Genomic DNA, 17992 nt, shown 5'->3' with positions numbered 1-17992 from the left:
TCTCTGTTTGTTCACTCCTTTGTGACCCGTCTCATTCAAGGTTATTGATATTAATTTTCTAAACTGATTTTTTTCTAAAATTTATCAAAAATTACCTATAACAAAATTTTTTTTCAAAAAAACTACCAAATAAATTTTGGTCAAAGAAATAGCAATACAAATTTTTTATTATTAAAAACTACAAGATAATTAGATTTTATCCCAATTTGACTGTTAAGGTGTAATTGTATATTTACCATTAAATTTTTTTTTTTCGAAACTATGCCTTTTAAGGTGATCTTTCACAAAGATAATTTTATATTCAATAGTCTTACACAATTGGCTATTATGTTGAAAAATTAGGAACTGTTAAAACTTAAAGAGATAAAGAGGAAATAGAATGAGTAAAAGTTAGAAGATAGAGATGTTTTTACTCATTGGTGTGATTTTTACATTGGTGAACTTCTATATTTATAAGCAAATTCATCTACTATTACATTGAATGCATTCACATTAGGGTAAATTTATCAATTATCTTTCACACTATATTCATTAATTACCTTTCACACTATATTTCAACACTCCCCTTGAATGCATTCTAATTATGTAAAAAAAATATATTATTACAATACTTCTATTTAATACTGCTTCGTTAAAAACCTTGTCAGGAAAAACCCAATGGAATAAAAACCTGAACGAAGGGAAAAAGAGTGCAAAGAGTATGATTCTCCCCCTGAGTTCAACAGATATCTCGTAGATGACACATTCCAATTTTATATACAAGTTGCTCGAATCTCTTTGATGGGAGGGACTTTGTGAATAGATCTGCAAGATTTTCACTTGATTGAATTTGTTTGACTTTTACTAATTTATACTTCTGGAGGTCATGTGCAAAGAAAAGTTTTGGTGCTATGTGTTTGGTTCTATCCCCTTTTATGAAGCCTTCACTAACTTGTTCAATACAACCGGTATTATCTTCAAAAATAGCAGTTGGAGAATTTATTATCGAGTTTATCCCACATTCTTCTTCAATGTGACCAATTACTAACCTTAAACAAACGCATTCTCTACTTGTTTCATAAAGGGCGGTCAATTCTGCATGGTTTGATGATATAGCTGTCAGTTTCTGTTTCGTGGATCTCCAAGATATTGCGGTACCTCCATATGGGAATACATATCCATTTTGTGATTTAGCCTTATGGGGATCTGATAAGTATCCAGCATCTGCATATCCAACAAGAGTAGCATCTTGCTCTGATCGATAAAATAGTCCAAGATCTTTAGTTCCTCGAAGGTAGCGCAACAAATGTTTTATCTCACTCCAATGTCTCTTTGTTGGTGAATTGCTATATCTAGCTAATAAATTAACAGCGAAAGCAATATCAGATCTTATATCATTAGCTAGACACATCGGAGCTCCAATTGCGCTCAATATATGGCCCTTCAGGTGTAACACCCCGTAATTTATCGGGTTTAAAAAATAAATAAAATATAATAAAATAAAGTATAACAAAATAATAAATAAGTAATATTGAATTATATTATTTTACATGGTTAATTATAAGAAACGAAGTAAGTTTATTTTAACGGTAACGAGTTTTATCGCGTACGATGTTATCGCGTGACGTTTCTTTGCTGTTTTTAACAATAATATAATATTACTTAATTAATTAATACAAAAAAAAATTAAACTAAAGGAAAGTGAAAAGTGGCCGGTTGGGTTTTATGGCATGGGAGGAGTCTTGTAACTCCTCTCATAATTGTGTTTATGGCACAATTATAATGCTTGTTTAAATTATCTATTAATTCTTTAGTCTTCTTGGATTTCATTCCATTTCAATTGTTTCAAGAGCTCTCAAAATTCAGAAAAATTTCTTCCTTGCTTCCCTTGTTTCGGCACTTCAAAAGAAAAAAAAATTTTTTGTTGTTCCATCCAATCTTGTGATCTAAGGGTAAGTCTAATTGAATTGTTAAATTGTAGATTTTATATACAATATATTTTGTGTATGATGATATCCTATGACTTATAAGAGGATTGAATATTTTTCTTTTATATACGAAAATTTTCTCTAATAATCCTTTAATAAGCTATAATTTGTTAAATGGATTAAGAAAAGAAACTTCATGATCAACATTCTTTAACAAAATTTATATTTGTTATAAAAATTAAGTATTTAAAGTTATATTGATATTTTAATAAATTCCTTAAGGTCTACTTTTCTCTAACAAAATTTCAATTGTTAGATGAAATGTAAATAGTATGGATTAAGTAATATAGTCATCCAAAATTTAATAATCCTTTAGCAAAATTTGATTTGTCTGAAGGATTATATTATATTTATATATATGTGTCTTGATTTAAAAGGGGTGATTTGGTTTTGTAATTCTCTACAAAATTTAATTTGTTAAGAGCATTAAATATTTAATTTAGTTATCATAGTTTATGAAATTTCAAGTCTCTTGAAGGATTTTGTGAATGTGACCTTGCTAGAATTATTTTGGTCATGAGATTTAAAAGAGAAAGGGGTTGATAATGTATGTATAAAATAATAATAATGATGAATAAAAATATATGTATATATATATATATATATATATATATATATATATATATATATATATATATATATATATATATGTATTCGGGCAGCAGCTGATCTGCCTCGTTAAAGGTGCCGACCCGGAAACATTAGTTGGTACCCAAGGTAATTGACGCGTTCCGAACGCAATGGCGAAGTCGGATTTTTCATTTGAATTTTCTAACCTGTTCGAAATGGCCCTCAAAGTTTCTGGTCAGAATGTGAAAGTTGGAACCTTTGGGAATTGGATGTAAACAATTAAAAATTATCACGTCTTAGTGATATTTTAGCGTATGGAATGGATTAAATGTGTAAACACGTCCTAATACGTGATCGTTTTGTGTGTGTGTTATTTAGGACCTCGATTCATAAGAGGGCGAAATTTCGGTCGTGCTTGAATATTGTTGTTTGCAGCGCTTAAAGGTACACGCTTAGACCATACTGTTTATGTGGTTGTGTACGTAGTGTTGTTTCATTTTTATCGAAGCATGGTAATTCACAAAAGGATTAGACATCTCAAATAATTTGAAAGAAATTGATTGAAAATTGAGAATATATGTATTATGTTACCCAAAGGGGTTAACAAATTGGTTTGGATGATTATAATTATTGTTTCCATGGCAGTTTTGGATCATTACGGTCACCATGGGAGTATGCATACTTTAGCCTTTGACGACCCGAACAGGACGGGCAACGTATTAGGTCGGTGGTTGCCTTGGGATTAGCTCTCCCAAGTGTATTCCTCCAAAAATATTTGGACTTATACTTGAACGACCCGAACAGGACGGGCAACGTTACAAGTTGGAATTATCTAATAATGAATGGTTTATACTTGAACGACCCGAACAGGACGGGCAACGTTACAAGTTGGGATTAATTAATAATAAATGTATTAGAGCCTATGCATGCTAGGATGAACATTTTGCTTGTATTCAACCTGATTGATATTGGTATGAAGTCTCTGACGTGTATTGGTTTGTTTCTTTGGAACCTACTGTGTGTTGTCATACGACGACTAGTAGGTTGATTGCAGGTGGGGCCTGGAGTGAGATCTCGACCTAGAACCCGTAATCATCAAGACTATGCTATTATCTTTTGTATTAGATTATGAGTAGAAAGAAACTCTGTATTTAAGTAACAGGAGATAGTGTAGTTTTCTTTTCGCTTCCGCTATTTCAATTAGTTGGTTTAGAGGCCTTTAGGCTCTCGAGTTGTACGTTAGAGCTTCCGCTGACTTATTATCTTTCACGCTGGTTCTGTTTTTGTTTTATCTGTATTTCTTTATCGACGGAACGTTGACGGTCCTAGAGGAAAGTCTTCTCTGGAGTCCAAAGAGTGAACCGGAATTTATATTTTCATATGGATTTCCAAGTCACTTAAACCGGACCGTTACATCAGCGCCAATAATCTCCTCGTCTTCTTCACAAGGTCGAAATGGATCATCTTTTAGTTTTAATGATCGCACTATCATTGGAGAGATCAACGGATGAGCTTTGTCCATATGAAATCTTTTTAGAACCTTTTCTGTATAGTTGGATTAGTGCACAAAGATTTCACTCCTTAAGTGCTCTATTTGTAATCCAAGGCAAAACTTTGTTTTCCCAAGATCTTTCATTTCAAATTCTTTCATCAAATATTTTGCAGTTTGTTCAAGCTCTTTGGGAGTTCCAATGATATTTAAATCATCAACATAAACTGCAATTATAGAAAATCCTGATTGAGTCCGTTGAATCTTTCTTTCGGGAGATATTCACTAAGACGGTTGTACCACATTCTTCCAGATTATTTTAGTCCATAAAATGACCTTTTCAGCTTTATGGAAAACATTTCTTGTGATTGGTGGTTTTCTGGCAACTTAAGTCCTTCAGGGACTTTCATATAAATGTCTGTATCAAGTGAACCATATAAATATGCGGTCACAACATTCATAAGTCGCATTTGCAAACTGTTTGAGACAGTTAAACTTATCAAGAATCTTAGTGTAGTCGCATCTACTACTGGAGAATACGTTTCTTCATAATCAATCCCTGGTCTTTGGGAAAAAACTTGTGCTACAAGTCGTGCCTTATATCTAACCACTTCATCTTTCTCATTTCTTTTTCTTACAAACACCCATTTATAGCCGACCGGTTTTATACCATTTAGTGTTTGGGTGATTTGTCCAAAAAACTTCTTGTTTCTCAAGTGACTTTAATTTTGCTTAAATAGCATCTTTCCATTTTGGCCAATCATTCCTACGCCGACATTCTTGTATCGTTCTTGGTTCTGTATCATTTCATCAAGTGTTATTTCGGTGGCAATTGAATGAGCAAGTGCATCATTAACAATAACATTCTTTCGATTTATTTACCTTTTAGTTGAAATGTAATAATCGAAATTTCATTGTTATCTTTGATATCATTATTTTCTTCTTCTTTGAGATTTTCATCCTCATCTCCAAAACTTGTTTCTTTACAATTCATTGAAGAAGTAATATTGATAACATTTGCCATTTCATTCAACCTTTTGGATTTTCTTTGTTTCAAATCCTTTGAACCAAGTGGTCTTCCACGCTTCCGTTATGCAATAGATTCATTTTCAGTGGCTTTGTTATCAGTGGGAATTTCAATTCGTGCCGGAACATTTGCCGCAAGAATATATGATTTTGTCACTTGCTTTGTTTCTACAAATGCATCGGGTAATCTGTTTGCAATATATTAATTATGGACAATTTTTCTAACTTCTTATTCAGAAGCATTCGTTTTTGGATCATATATTTTCAAATGCATTGCATTCCATGTGAGATCTATTTCCTTCTTATTTGGGTCCACTTTCTCTCCCCCTTAAGGATGGGAACATTGTCTCATTAAAATGACAATCTGCAAATCTAGCATTAAATAAATCACCAGTCATTGGTTCTAAATATTTGATAATTGATGGGCATTCAAATCCAACATAAATTCCCATCCTTCTTTGTGGACCTATTTTTTTACGTTGGGGTGGCGTGATAGGGACATATACTACACATCCAAATATTTTCAAGTGTGATATATTTGGTTCTCGGCCATGCACTAATTGTTGTGGTGAATATTTATGATAAGCACTTGGTCTTAATCTTATCAATGACGATGCATGTATTATTATATAGCCCCATGCAGATGATGGAAATTTTGACCTCATTAATAATGGTCTTGCTATTAATTAGAGTCTTTTAATCAATGATTCAGCCAGACCATTTTAAGTATGAACATGAGCTACTGGATGTTCTACGTCAATTCCAATTCTCCGGCATTGTCAAGCCTTATTCGCTTAATCTGGAAATTAATTTCTCAATCGAATGATTTGAGCAAGTAATTTCGCAAAATGCCACATTTCTAGTTTGTAGGAGACTTACATGTGACCATCGTGTTGAGGCATCAATTAATACCATAAAATATCTAAATGGCTCAGAAGCAGGATTAATTGGCCCACATATATCTCCATAAATTCTTTCTAGAAATTTAGGAGTTCCAATAACAATTTTATTTAAAGATGGTCTAATTATCAATTTTCCTTGTGAGCATGCAGAACATGATAATTCATTTGGTTGGGGAATTCTCATTGTCTTCATTGGATGTCCAATTGAATTTTCAATAATTTTTCTCATCATTCCCACACCAGAATGACCCAACGGTCATGCCATATATTCATCATTTCTAACTTCCGGTTAGACACCATGTTTATCTCAACCGGTTTTATATTAATGCGATATAATCCCGATGAGTATGCTGGTAATTTTTCATGAATGCTTTTCTTGCCGCATTTTTCAGATGTGATGCATAAATATTCAGTATGATTTTCGGTCATTGTTTCTAAATGATAACCATTTTGGCGTACATCTTTGAAACTTATGAGATTTCGTCGAGATTTACTCGAATATAATGCATCATTAATTACTAGTTTTGTCCCATTAGGAAGTATTATTTGAGCTTTTCCATATCCTTCTATTAGTGTAGTAGTTCCAGAGATTGTGGTGACATCTGCTTTCACCATCTTCAACTCAGAAAAGTACTTTTTGTGCTTTAGGATAGTGTGAGTTGTTCCACTATCTAGGAGGCATTGATATTTGAATTCATTTTCAAACTGATCCATATCTTCATATTAAATAAATAGATAGTTAAAATAAAATTTCATTAACGTTAGAACTTAGATGATATCAATACATAAAAGGAGATTGCATATAAAAATAAAGGAAATACAACTAAATAAGCACCACAACATTGTTAAGAAAAATTCAAATATCTTCCTCATATTCTTTATCATTTTCATCGCCATCTAAATAGAAGTCTGAAAGGTCAAAATTAAGCATTGACGTGCTTGCTTTATTATAAGGATTGACATTAGGCATTGAGGTGCTTGCTTCATTAAAGTTTACTTCCACACCTTTCCCCTTTTTCTTTTGGGAAGCTAGATACAGCTCCACCAAATGTTTAGCAGTACGACATGTATGTGCCTAATGCCTTGTCATGCCACATTTGTAACAAATACTTTCTTTTCCTTCTTGATGGTTAATTTTATTGTGATATCCAACTTGTTTTCCACTTAGAGAATTATTATTGTAATGACCATTTTGATAATTTTGGGGAAAGTGGCCTCTACCGAATCCTTGAAACTTTCTACCATGTCCATTAAAATTTTCACGATCTTGTCCTCGTCCTCTTCCTCGGAAATTTCTGCGTCCTCTACCACAGTTATTATAATTTCCACGACCTTTATTTTCAACAGCATGTGCTTCAGGCACATGTGTTTTAGTAGGGTGTGTCTCGCGGATAGTTTGAGATCCAATAGGTCTCATATTATGATTTTTCCAGACAAGATCATTATGTTGTTCAGCCAGTGAGAGTATTACACTCAAATCTGAATATCTTTTGAAATTTCTTTCCCTATATTGTTGTTGCAGAATAATGTTTGATGGATGAAAAGTAGATAATGTGAGTTCAATCATTTCTGCATCAGTCACCGGGTGCTCACAATATTTCAACATTGATGCAATTCGGTATAATGTTGAATTGTACTCACTGAGAGTTTTAAAATCAGAAAAACTTAAATTCTTCCACTCATGGCTAGCTTGTGGAAGAAGCACCCTTTTGTGGTGATCAAATCATTCAACAAGAGAGTTTCACAATGTTTTGGGATCTTTTATGAATAAATATTCAGATTTAAGGCTATCATGAATATGATGCCTCAAGAGGACTAAGGCTTTGGCCTTTTCTTGATTTGTAGCTACCTTTATTTTGGTAGCTTGAGTTCCATTTATTGGATTCTTTTCTTTTACTTCCAATACAATATGTTCAAGTCCTTGAGCTTCTAAGTTCATGATGGCATCTTCTTTCCATTCTAAAAATTTTTGTCCAGTTAAGTCTAATATGTTGAATAGTCTTTTGCTAATTTCTGTCATACTTGCTACATAATATATAATTATTTTGTAAGTATACGACAATGCAATAATTCTTATATTTTCATAATAATAAACCATTAGAAAAAATTATGATGTTTTAATTTCATAATCTTCTCCCCCTTGGTTTATTATTATGAATTTGTTGTAGATAATAAATTTAGGAATAAATCAAGAACAAGAGAAATAATAATAATAATAATAATAATAATAATAATAATAATAATAATAATAATGCTATTTTGGTAAAAAAATAGCATTTACATAATATATTAGTATAATTTATCATACAAAATGCACTAACAAACAAAAGAAAATATGACAAAGAAAATCATGTACATTTTGTTTCTTCTTCTTCAAAATAAATTATTTTTTCATAATTATTATAATTCCTAATGCTACAAGAAGGACCACCAAACCCATAATTAAGGAGATATATAATTTGAGTTTGGCAAAATTTTCTTCAAATCTAAAAGTATGGGAAGAGGAAGAAGATGGATTGTTTTTGTAATGGTGGTATATTGTCAGTGGAAGGAAGGAGGAGAAGGAGGGTTTTTGATGTAAAGAGTAAAGTTGAAAGGATAAGGGGTATGTGGTAAAAAAAATTTGGGGTAATCCGATTTTAAAGAGGGTTATCCCAAATTATACAATATACCGTATTATTTATGTAGGTAAATAAAAAAAATGCACATGGGTATAGATGGAAATACTACAAATAAAAAAATGCACATATAAATATACGAGATTGAAAAAATAATGCTAACCGTCCATTTAGGCGGTAAAAGAAAAACAATTAGCCAACCATATAGGCGGTTTAAAGAGTAATAAAAGAAATAAATAATACTAAATGGACGGTAAAAAAAATTAACCAGCCATATAGGCGGTATAAAATAAAATAATAACAAAAGCAATAAAGTGTCATTGTCATCCGTAAAGGTGACGTATTTGTCCAATAAATTATTTTATGGGTCATTTAAATTTATCTTGCAACGTTTAGTACTTGTTTCTCCCTCATCATCTTTGGTTTTTTTATTACTTGGTGAGGGTTTATTTTCAGTTGATGTTGTTGGGGCGTTATTAGTTGGTTGTGTTGATGAATTATTTGTTGGTCGTATTGGTGGAATATTAGTCAGTGGAACTAGTGGATTATTAGTTGGTCGTACATGTGAATTACGAGTTGGTGGTACTGGTGGACCATTAGTATTATTGGTTATTATGTCGGAGCTGATTTAAATCGGTCCTTACTGGGTTTGTAATGAAGGGTATGGAATTATGTTCAATTATAAAATATAAAAATGTGTTAGAAACACCTTGGATGACGATGTTGATACCATTTGATTGTTGGTCCATTTGTGGGGACCGATGAAGAAAAATGCTTAATTAGGTTTTAAAAATATTACCTTCTTGATTATTAAGGGTAGAGCTGGTGCTGATAACGTGTTAAAACTTAGAGAGATAAGGAGGAAATAGAATGAATAAAAGTTAAAAGATAGAGATGTTTTTACTCATTGGTGTGATTTTTACATTGGTGAACTTTCATATTTATAGGCAAGTTCATCTACAATTACATTGAATGCATTCATATTAGGGTAGATTTATTAATTACCTTTCACACTATATTCATTAATTACCTTTCACACTATGTTTCAACAGGAACAGACAATTATCATATTGAATTTTCCATGCAATACGATCGTGGTTTGAATAATTGTTGAATATTTATCTATATAAAGAAAAATTATTCTAAATAATCCAACCGATTATCCATTTTTTTGCTAATAATCCCATCTTTTAAATAATCTAATTTTTGCATATATTTTGTTGTGAATGGACCTTTATTAGAAATGGATTATTTAAAATTTTTTAGAAGATGAGATTATTAGCAAAAAATGAACAGTAAGTTGAATTATTCAAAACAATTTTTCCTATTTTATTACTACTAGCTAGCATATGATTTTTAAATTTTTTAAAAATTCGCCAACATAGACTTGTTTAGTTGACAAAAAATTCAATAACTTTAAAATTTAAAAGGAAATATTGAAGAATTAAAGTACATAAAGAAGGGCGTTGTTAGAAATTAAAATACAATCACAAAATTCGTTTGCAAATTACACATCAAAGTATCAACGTCTTCTAAACTCCAAGGCTCCATATTCATCATCCATAGACTCTTGGGAAGTTATTACATTCAAGACATCAGGAAACATAGAAAACCATGTCGATCGACTTCTTATGATCTTCAATGAGATGTGATTACATTCTGGCGAATAACATATATACTTGTCGAACAACAATAATATTTACATAGATTTGTTCAGTACATCCATCAAATTTATGCTCGTAAAACCAAAACTAGGAATCAAAGTTAATGAAAACCGAGCGTTCTTAGTAAGACTATACGTGTAGACTATATATGTACATTGTTCTCGTGCTCGAGTCAACATCTACTCTATTATCTACCAAGAACTTGCTCGGTGATGGAAAGGGAATCCCGATTTGATTCTATGTATCATTTAATATGCTTGTTAAAGATATAAAATCGCCAACTATATCAACAATCTAAATGCAAATTTCCCGATTCTTCAGCTGTACTAATTGAAGTATACAAAAATGATCCGAGTTTCAGTCATTCGCCACAGTGATATGCCTGTAATGAGGTAAAAACTATTTCAGCACGACATAAATAATATCGTAATTCAGAGGAGAGATATGAACGGGCTGTTTCGTTCAAAAAAAGTCGAAATGTGGACTACAATCATTAGGACAAATGAGTTAGAGTTATGCTATGTGTTAAGTGCATAGTTCAAAAATATGGTTTCGGGCATTATCAAGAAACGGATTTCGTAGTAAATGCAAATGATTTTACGGACAGTGAGGCCTATATTTCAGTCGCGGTAATCTCAAAAACCTTTACATACGGTCACGATACATTGATGCGGCCTTGTTTTTGCACTATGGTTAAGTGAAACAATGAACAACAACATCATCAATGTGAAAGAATATTTACCTTTATAAGTTTGTTAGCACACCCAACAAAAAGAGTCCCTTGCACACACAACAAAGCAGTTATGACCGAATCACAAGCAATGGATCCAACTTCAACGATATTCATCTCGGATTCGCCTCCTGTTGCCTCCTACAATATAGCATCCATAGTTGTTAGAGAAAATCGCATGGAGTACACGATACATTAGCAATTTTTTACTGCGAAACGAATACTAATTACATTATCACTAGTAAACCAATATGTTGGACTAATAGTCAATATAATATGAAATTGGATACATACATACTATGTTACTTTGACTCGGGTACTGATGTTGGATACTGGTACGAGTCCAAGTTTCGGATATGTCTAAATATTCAATTTTACGCCTAAAATGAAGTGTCTAAGTGCCATACAAATGTTGGAAGATCAAGGATCGGACACAAGTACGTGAAGCAAAATGAAGAGTCCGAGTAACATAGCATACCATCCCAAGAAGGGAGGGGAGAGTACACAACACCCCGTTTTTTAGTGCTATATATTCCTTGTAATTGTAGAGTTAATCATAGAGCTTCTTTACCCTTCCATAACTTCCTCCTCCCTCTTCACTCGATGAGTTCATTGCATGGAAGTTAAATAGCTAAAGGTCAGCCAAGTTCAAAAGAAGTACGTACAACAATTTAATACTCACTATGTCTCGATCAATTTAACAGATATTCTGTTTGTCCCAATTAATTGCTACATTTTCTATTTTTGCTTGTCTCCAAATCCCAATTAATTGCTACATTTCCATAATTCGAAACTTTTTGTCTTAATCTCCGTACAAATCAGCCATCCTCAAAAAAGTAAATCATCGAATTCATTGGGACAGAGGAAAAAGAATTTGTGGATGTCTTCGAGGATGCGAAACCTCGCAGTTTACGACTCGTTTCGCGGACATCGCTATGTGAATTTTTAACTTGAAAAAAGAAAATTTATTTTGTCATAATAATTCAAGTGAACATGTATTTAAATTAAAGCTTATATTAGGCCTTTTAGAACCTAATACACTTTAAAATACGATAATAATGCATATTAAATAACTTATAATGGTTGTTACTCCATGAGTTTAAATCACAGATTATGTAACGGGTGTTGCAGTTCTGTAAGCTCCAAAATTTGTTATAAAGCGCCCGTCTACATAACGTCCGCATTATTAATCCATGAGTAAGGAGACTATCTAAGAGCATCTATATTCTACAAATATGTACCTGGAATTTTACAGTTCGATCCCATCCTCCAGTGAGCAGCACATTCCCTTCCTTGGCAACAGAAAAAACAGCCCCATTATGGCTCTTGAATGACTTTTTCAATACATCATTCACCCAAATCTGTAAAATTAAGAACCAATCAAGCACAATTGCAGAATTTTTGTAATGTCTCTCAAAGAAGTATAGAGGAAAAAGGGTGGAAGAGAATAATTTCATTCAATCAGATAACATATCGTTTTCCATGCATATAGATATTTTGGACATGGATTCCCTATTCTCTTTCACTTGTTCAATCGAGATTCGAGATGTCTCCTGTTGTTGTCACCGCTTTTGACGCCAATTGAGCAACCTGTCAAGTACTCCTTCAATCTATCCTTCATCTCTTTATTTTGGACAAGAATTTTAGCTTTGTCCTTTGCTAACTAATTCTTAATCAAGCTCTCTTTTTGCACCAAATGAAACTCTATTTTATATGGACGTAACGATAAACAAACTGATCGTTCATCAGAAAAAAGGATAAGGGTTATAACTGAAAGAAGGGGAATCCCTTTTACTAGTTAATTTTCATAGGGACCAAACATAAAGTAAAAATGTGGTAACGGTCGCCATGGCGGTAACGAAACGGTGATGCGGTAACGGGAGTGATTTCTTTACCGTAAAGCATAAATATTGGTCAAAACCAAAAGATATCCCTTGATACGGCCACGGTTTTTTTTACACCTTTACAACGCGGGAAATTTCGGTTCTTTGATTTTAAAAACCTTTACAACGCGGCCGACACGATGCAATGCGGCCTTGTGTTTACACTATGGGACAAAAGGATAATAGGGTCTGAACTCAATACCTTTATACAGCCATTCTCATGAGCTCCAATGATCATATTTAGATCAGCAAAGAGAAACAGCACAGATGACATAGTACCAGGCATGTCTTCACCAAAGACAGCTAGAGGAGTATGATCGTTAAGGCACCACAGTCGAACGGTGCCGTCCCAACTTCCACTGTAAAGAACCCCATTGCATAATGCTAGAGTAGATACCACTGATTTATGACCTTCCATACTGCATACAAGGGTATGATCCTGAAGAACGAGCAAAAAGTTAAAATGAAGCATGCATATATTGAGATCTAATATCTATTAAACATCATACCAGAAAGGTAGAAGTTAGAAAAAATTCCGCACCTTCAATAACCAAGCTTTTATTAATCTGTCACCGCTGCCAGTGAAGAGATAACCAGATTCAGAAACAGCGAGAGCGTGAATACCACTATAACGCCAATCTTTTTCTTCATACCATTTGGTCAAGGGTTGTTGAGCCAACGGCTCATCAATTTGCCAGGCAAATATACCACCTCCGCTGTCAGCACTAATGCACAAGGGTTTTTCTTGATTTACAAACACCAATGCCATGACTCGGTGTTCATGACCTGTAAATGTATGCACATGTGTAAAATCCTGTGCCAGTTGAACAAAATAGAAAAATGTTACAAATGGAACACTGTAAACTAAATGGAAAGGTTCAAACAAGATACACAAACTTTCGAGAGGCTTGCACTCTCCCAAGAAAAATTTAAGTACCTGCAAAGACCACACTATGACTGTTTTATCAAAGGACGAGCTAAAAAGATACCCGCCTACAGAACAAAAATAACATATTTGATATTATTTGATATTTGCAGAAGGAAAAGCGCCACAGTAGGAATTCTATTAAAAAATATATTTTCTAGATATCACCACAAAACTTTCAAAAAAAATTCCCAAAAAGTCATCACTAAGTGAGTTCTTAAGCTTCCAAGATAATAGTTACCAAAATCATAGTCCGTGGAGTATGAAAAGGTAGTTCGCAATCAAAATTGTCCTTAGGAAATTAAGGATAGTTCACTATGTATATGGTATTTGGAACCGTGAATTCAATCGATCAGTAACTAATTCTCTTTAAACCTCCATCTATATTATACACTTTTTAATGAAAGAAATAGTATTATTTGCACAAGCTTAAAGCTGGCTATGAAAAGTGAGGATAGGCGTGAATCGGATGTACACAGTTTTCATCACACAAATAATCTAATTAGTTGGTCATATATTGCACGAGATATAGCTTGGCAGATTTGTGTATTGAGTACTTTCTGGCTTACAAGCTTAGTTTTAGTCTAATCCTAACAATCGCACAATTCCTATTTTGAATTAACTAAAGGAATGCTTTTCTAAACGAGGTTTTAAGGCCTTTAAACCATCTACTCCCTCCGTTCTTTTTTATTTGTCCACTTTACTTTTTGCACGCATTTTTAAAATAAATTTTGAGCCTTAAGGCCCTCAATATATTCAAGTACACATCATAAAAAATTTCTAAAACTTATACATTAAAAAACTTTGCAACCTAACAACATCTCACGAATATATTTTATCTTCAATATATAGTTCAAAAATCTAATTTAAATTTAAGTGGACAAACAAAAGGGAACATACTTCAAAAATCTAATTTAAATTTAAGTGGACAAACAAAAGGGAACGGAGGCAATAAAAGAGATTAATTGCTAAGTTCAAGTATGAGTACTAAGAAGACAAAAATTAGGGTTTTAATTTCAAAAGCAAATTCAATAAAATATACACAATATTGTAATTCTATTTAGTGGAATAAACAACACCAAACACAAGATAAACAAAATAGAAAAGTTACCTCCAACACACAATCCTGTTATACAATCCAAATGACCCTGCAAATTCTTACATCGCACTTTTCCTGCAGATAATCCCTCAACAACATTATCTACTCTATTCTCCCCATCCAAAGAAAGATCATGTTTACCATCATCATTTTGTGATTTTGAAGTTCTTGATCTATTTCTTAGATCACTTACCATACTACACAACTCTCCCAAGGCCAAGCAATGGTCAAAATTCTCCTTCACGGATTCATTATTCAAGCTAGGGATATGATTCATAAAAGGGTGTTTATTCAGCCCTTCAATACACTTCCAAACTTCAATTATAAGTGGTCTACTTTTTGGATCAAAATTCAAACATTTTAGCAAAATTTCATGTAATGATGCATAATTACCAACCAGTAATGGCTCCAACATAGCATTTATGGTTGCTACCCACTTCAGATAGATATTCTCACACCCAGAAACTCCATTAAAGAGAAGTCTCAAATAATTGTACATCTCTAAAGAAAATTGATCTCCAATTAGAACCCTTATCAAAATACAGGCTAATAACCAAACATCACTCCCATAACATACTGAATAACTCACCTCATTGTTCTCTATCGCAACACCGTCCCTAATAAGCAACTCAAACACTACTTCTGGGCTTACGAAAACATTCATTTCGGTCACCTTACCAATAAGCAATCCCACCTCGAACTCATCCATATTCCGACCACCTACGACTCCCTCGACAACACAATTGAAAAAATTCGCTCCAACGACCAGTGCTTCCCCTAGATCAAGACGAATATGCCCGAATTCATCGAAGCAAAGGCATGACAGTCCCAAACAACCACACAAAAAGCCCTGAACATTCAAACTAATCAAGGCTTCACATAATTCTACACCAAGTAATCCCAAATAAAACCCACCATCCCCTTTATTATCTTTTTCAATCCCATTTCCGAAATTCAATGACTCATTTTTGATTGTCATTCTCTGAGTAATTAAATAAAGAAACCCACTATTTACCTCATCAAGCCACAATCCCAGAACACTACAAACCCTAGAATTCTTCAATGATAACAACAAAAGAGAACTAATTTCATCTCTTTGGGAATCATTCATCCGACTCAAACACACCATAATTTTACCCACATAACTATAATCCATTAAAGACTCATTAAAGTCAAAACCCACTAATTTAACAAAACCAACCTCCTGATTTTCCACCAACCGACACCGAATGACATCAGTTAAACCCAAATCAGAACAAAGTGCAATCTTACAATTATCCAATTTCAATCCATCCTCCTTTAAAACGACATCGTAAGGAAGAATCCATTTCTTCCAATAGCTAAAAAGTTCATCGAACCATAATTTAAAACGACGTCGTGGAGGCGAATTGGCTTTGATCAATGGTGATTTTGGTTTTGCTGAATTGGGGTTTTGGAGAAGGAAAGATAACTGAAGGAGGTCAATGTTTTTAGGGAGGGCCGTGGGGCCCTGAGGATGAGGGAACTTGACTAGCTGAGTACAACAAGGACATCGAATGGTGTACGGAGATGGAGATGAAGAGAGGTTGAGTTTATGGAGGTTTGCAAGGCATGATTGGCAAGCTGAATGACCACATCCGAGTACACGAGGGATTGTATTGTCATCGTAAGGTTGCAGACAAACTGGGCATTCTGGTGCCTCCATATTTTGTTCATCCGCCATTGATGGTTGTTTCAATTCTTCGTCAACGTGCGACTTAGAAGCACGTCCATGGTTAATGCTCCAACCACTCCATGGGTGGATTTGGCAAGAGGGACTTGGGGAAGGGTATTGGATTTCAGCTACAAACAATCATCAAGTCTTTGTTAACATAGGAATGAGTATATGGTGCAAGGGGAGGTTAATTTGAGATTTTGAATCACATCCACAAAAGGCTAGCTAAGTCTTTTAGAATTGACCCGATTAATGATTAAACGAAATATTCTATTCAGCACAAAATAATTATATTTAATTGTCGGGAAATTTACGTACATGTAAGAATTAAAATTAACTCAAGTCTACATATTATATTCAAAACTCGCCGAGCATTCAAATGTACACCTTAATTCCTATAGGTTTGACAAATTGTTGTTGGTTGTTACTTTTCACTTTTATTTTCTTTATTAGCATGTTTGATTAGTTGAAAGTGTTATTTTGGGATATGTTTGGTAAAGTTAAGTATTGATTGTTGACTGTTTTATTTATAGAAAAAGGTATCCAATTAGCCAAAATATTTTATGGATTCATTGTGTCGTGAATGTGACCGCGATGTACTGTGTATTTTGGAATAAGAAGTTATAGATTCATAACGTGGTTCTAATAAAAAATTGAATAAAATAAAAATTTTCAAAAAGAAAATATTAATATAAGCTTCGAGAAATTTTAATTCTCAAAATAAATATTTTCGTGTCCAAGTCTAAGGTTAGAGTTTATTCATTGTAACTAACAATAAAAAAAATCATTTTAATTATTATATCTTGTATTGCTTATTACTCCATTTTATTAATGAAGTGCAAGATGTTCTCATTCTCATAGCTTTCTTATGGTTTTTGATTAATACTACAAAATCTTTATTTACACAACTAATTTAAAAATTATATAATCTCATTTTAAAAGAGCCCTAATCCAATTTTCAAGATATTTCAATCATCAAAATAATTAATTTAGCTATGGTTTATCGTAATTGAATGGCACCTAACAGTAATATAAACAAATACTTCTACTTCATAAAATTACAAAAATTTTATGTTCTTAAATGTCTTTTTATAATGAATAACTGTTAGCTATCACCTAAATTTACCAAACACTCTTAAGTAATTAATTAATAAATTCACCTCGTTAAATTGATTAATAAAATTAACTGATCAAACTAGACATTATAATTAGCTACCAGCTATTAACTACTTCTTCCGTTTCACTATACTTGTTAGCTGTTATATTTAACTTTTCACGCGAAAATATTTGATTACAGAATCAAGCAAGAATTCTTGACTATATTTTTTCTTACTCATTAATCATAATATAGTATATAAAATAAATTTAAACAATAAATAATGTGAATAAAATTTCAGAGAGTATTTTTAGATGTTAAATTAGGAAA

The 17992-nt window shown here is 32.9% G+C and overlaps 1 protein-coding gene across 2 annotated transcripts; it reads right to left on the bottom strand.

Annotated features, from left to right (window-relative positions):
• Positions 1-10022: 10022 nt before the first annotated feature.
• Positions 10023-16758, bottom strand: LOC130827662 (uncharacterized). Of its 2 annotated transcripts, XM_057693443.1 has the most exons (7): positions 14886-16758; positions 13787-13842; positions 13391-13663; positions 13052-13288; positions 12208-12327; positions 10979-11107; positions 10023-10618 (listed from the first exon to the last, which is right to left on the bottom strand). In XM_057693443.1, the coding sequence occupies exons 1-7, from the start codon at positions 16573-16575 to the stop codon at positions 10598-10600; spliced, it is 2526 nt and encodes an 841-aa protein (XP_057549426.1). In that variant the 5' UTR covers positions 16576-16758; the 3' UTR covers positions 10023-10597. The 2 variants fall into 2 exon arrangements, with proteins under 2 accessions (XP_057549426.1, XP_057549427.1); XM_057693444.1 differs by lacking the exon at positions 13787-13842 and having other exon boundaries at positions 13391-13635.
• Positions 16759-17992: the final 1234 nt, after the last annotated feature.

Source organism: Amaranthus tricolor, chromosome 11 (assembly GCF_026212465.1).
Source record: "Amaranthus tricolor cultivar Red isolate AtriRed21 chromosome 11, ASM2621246v1, whole genome shotgun sequence".
Classification (NCBI taxonomy): Eukaryota; Viridiplantae; Streptophyta; class Magnoliopsida; order Caryophyllales; family Amaranthaceae; genus Amaranthus; species Amaranthus tricolor.
Note: the sequence above shows the minus strand (reverse complement) of the source record. Positions and strands in the feature narration are given on the sequence as shown.

Coding starts and splice junctions, on each gene's coding strand:
- LOC130827662 (XM_057693443.1), bottom strand. CDS start 16,575: ATGGCGGATGAACAAAATATGGAGGCACCAGAATGCCCAGTTTGTCTG. Junction 13,843..14,885: donor AACAGGATTGTGTGTTGGAG/GTAACTTTTCTA, acceptor TTTGTTCTGTAG/GCGGGTATCTTTTTAGCTCG. Junction 11,108..12,207: donor ATCGAACTGTAAAATTCCAG/GTACATATTTGT, acceptor GCTATATTGTAG/GAGGCAACAGGAGGCGAATC.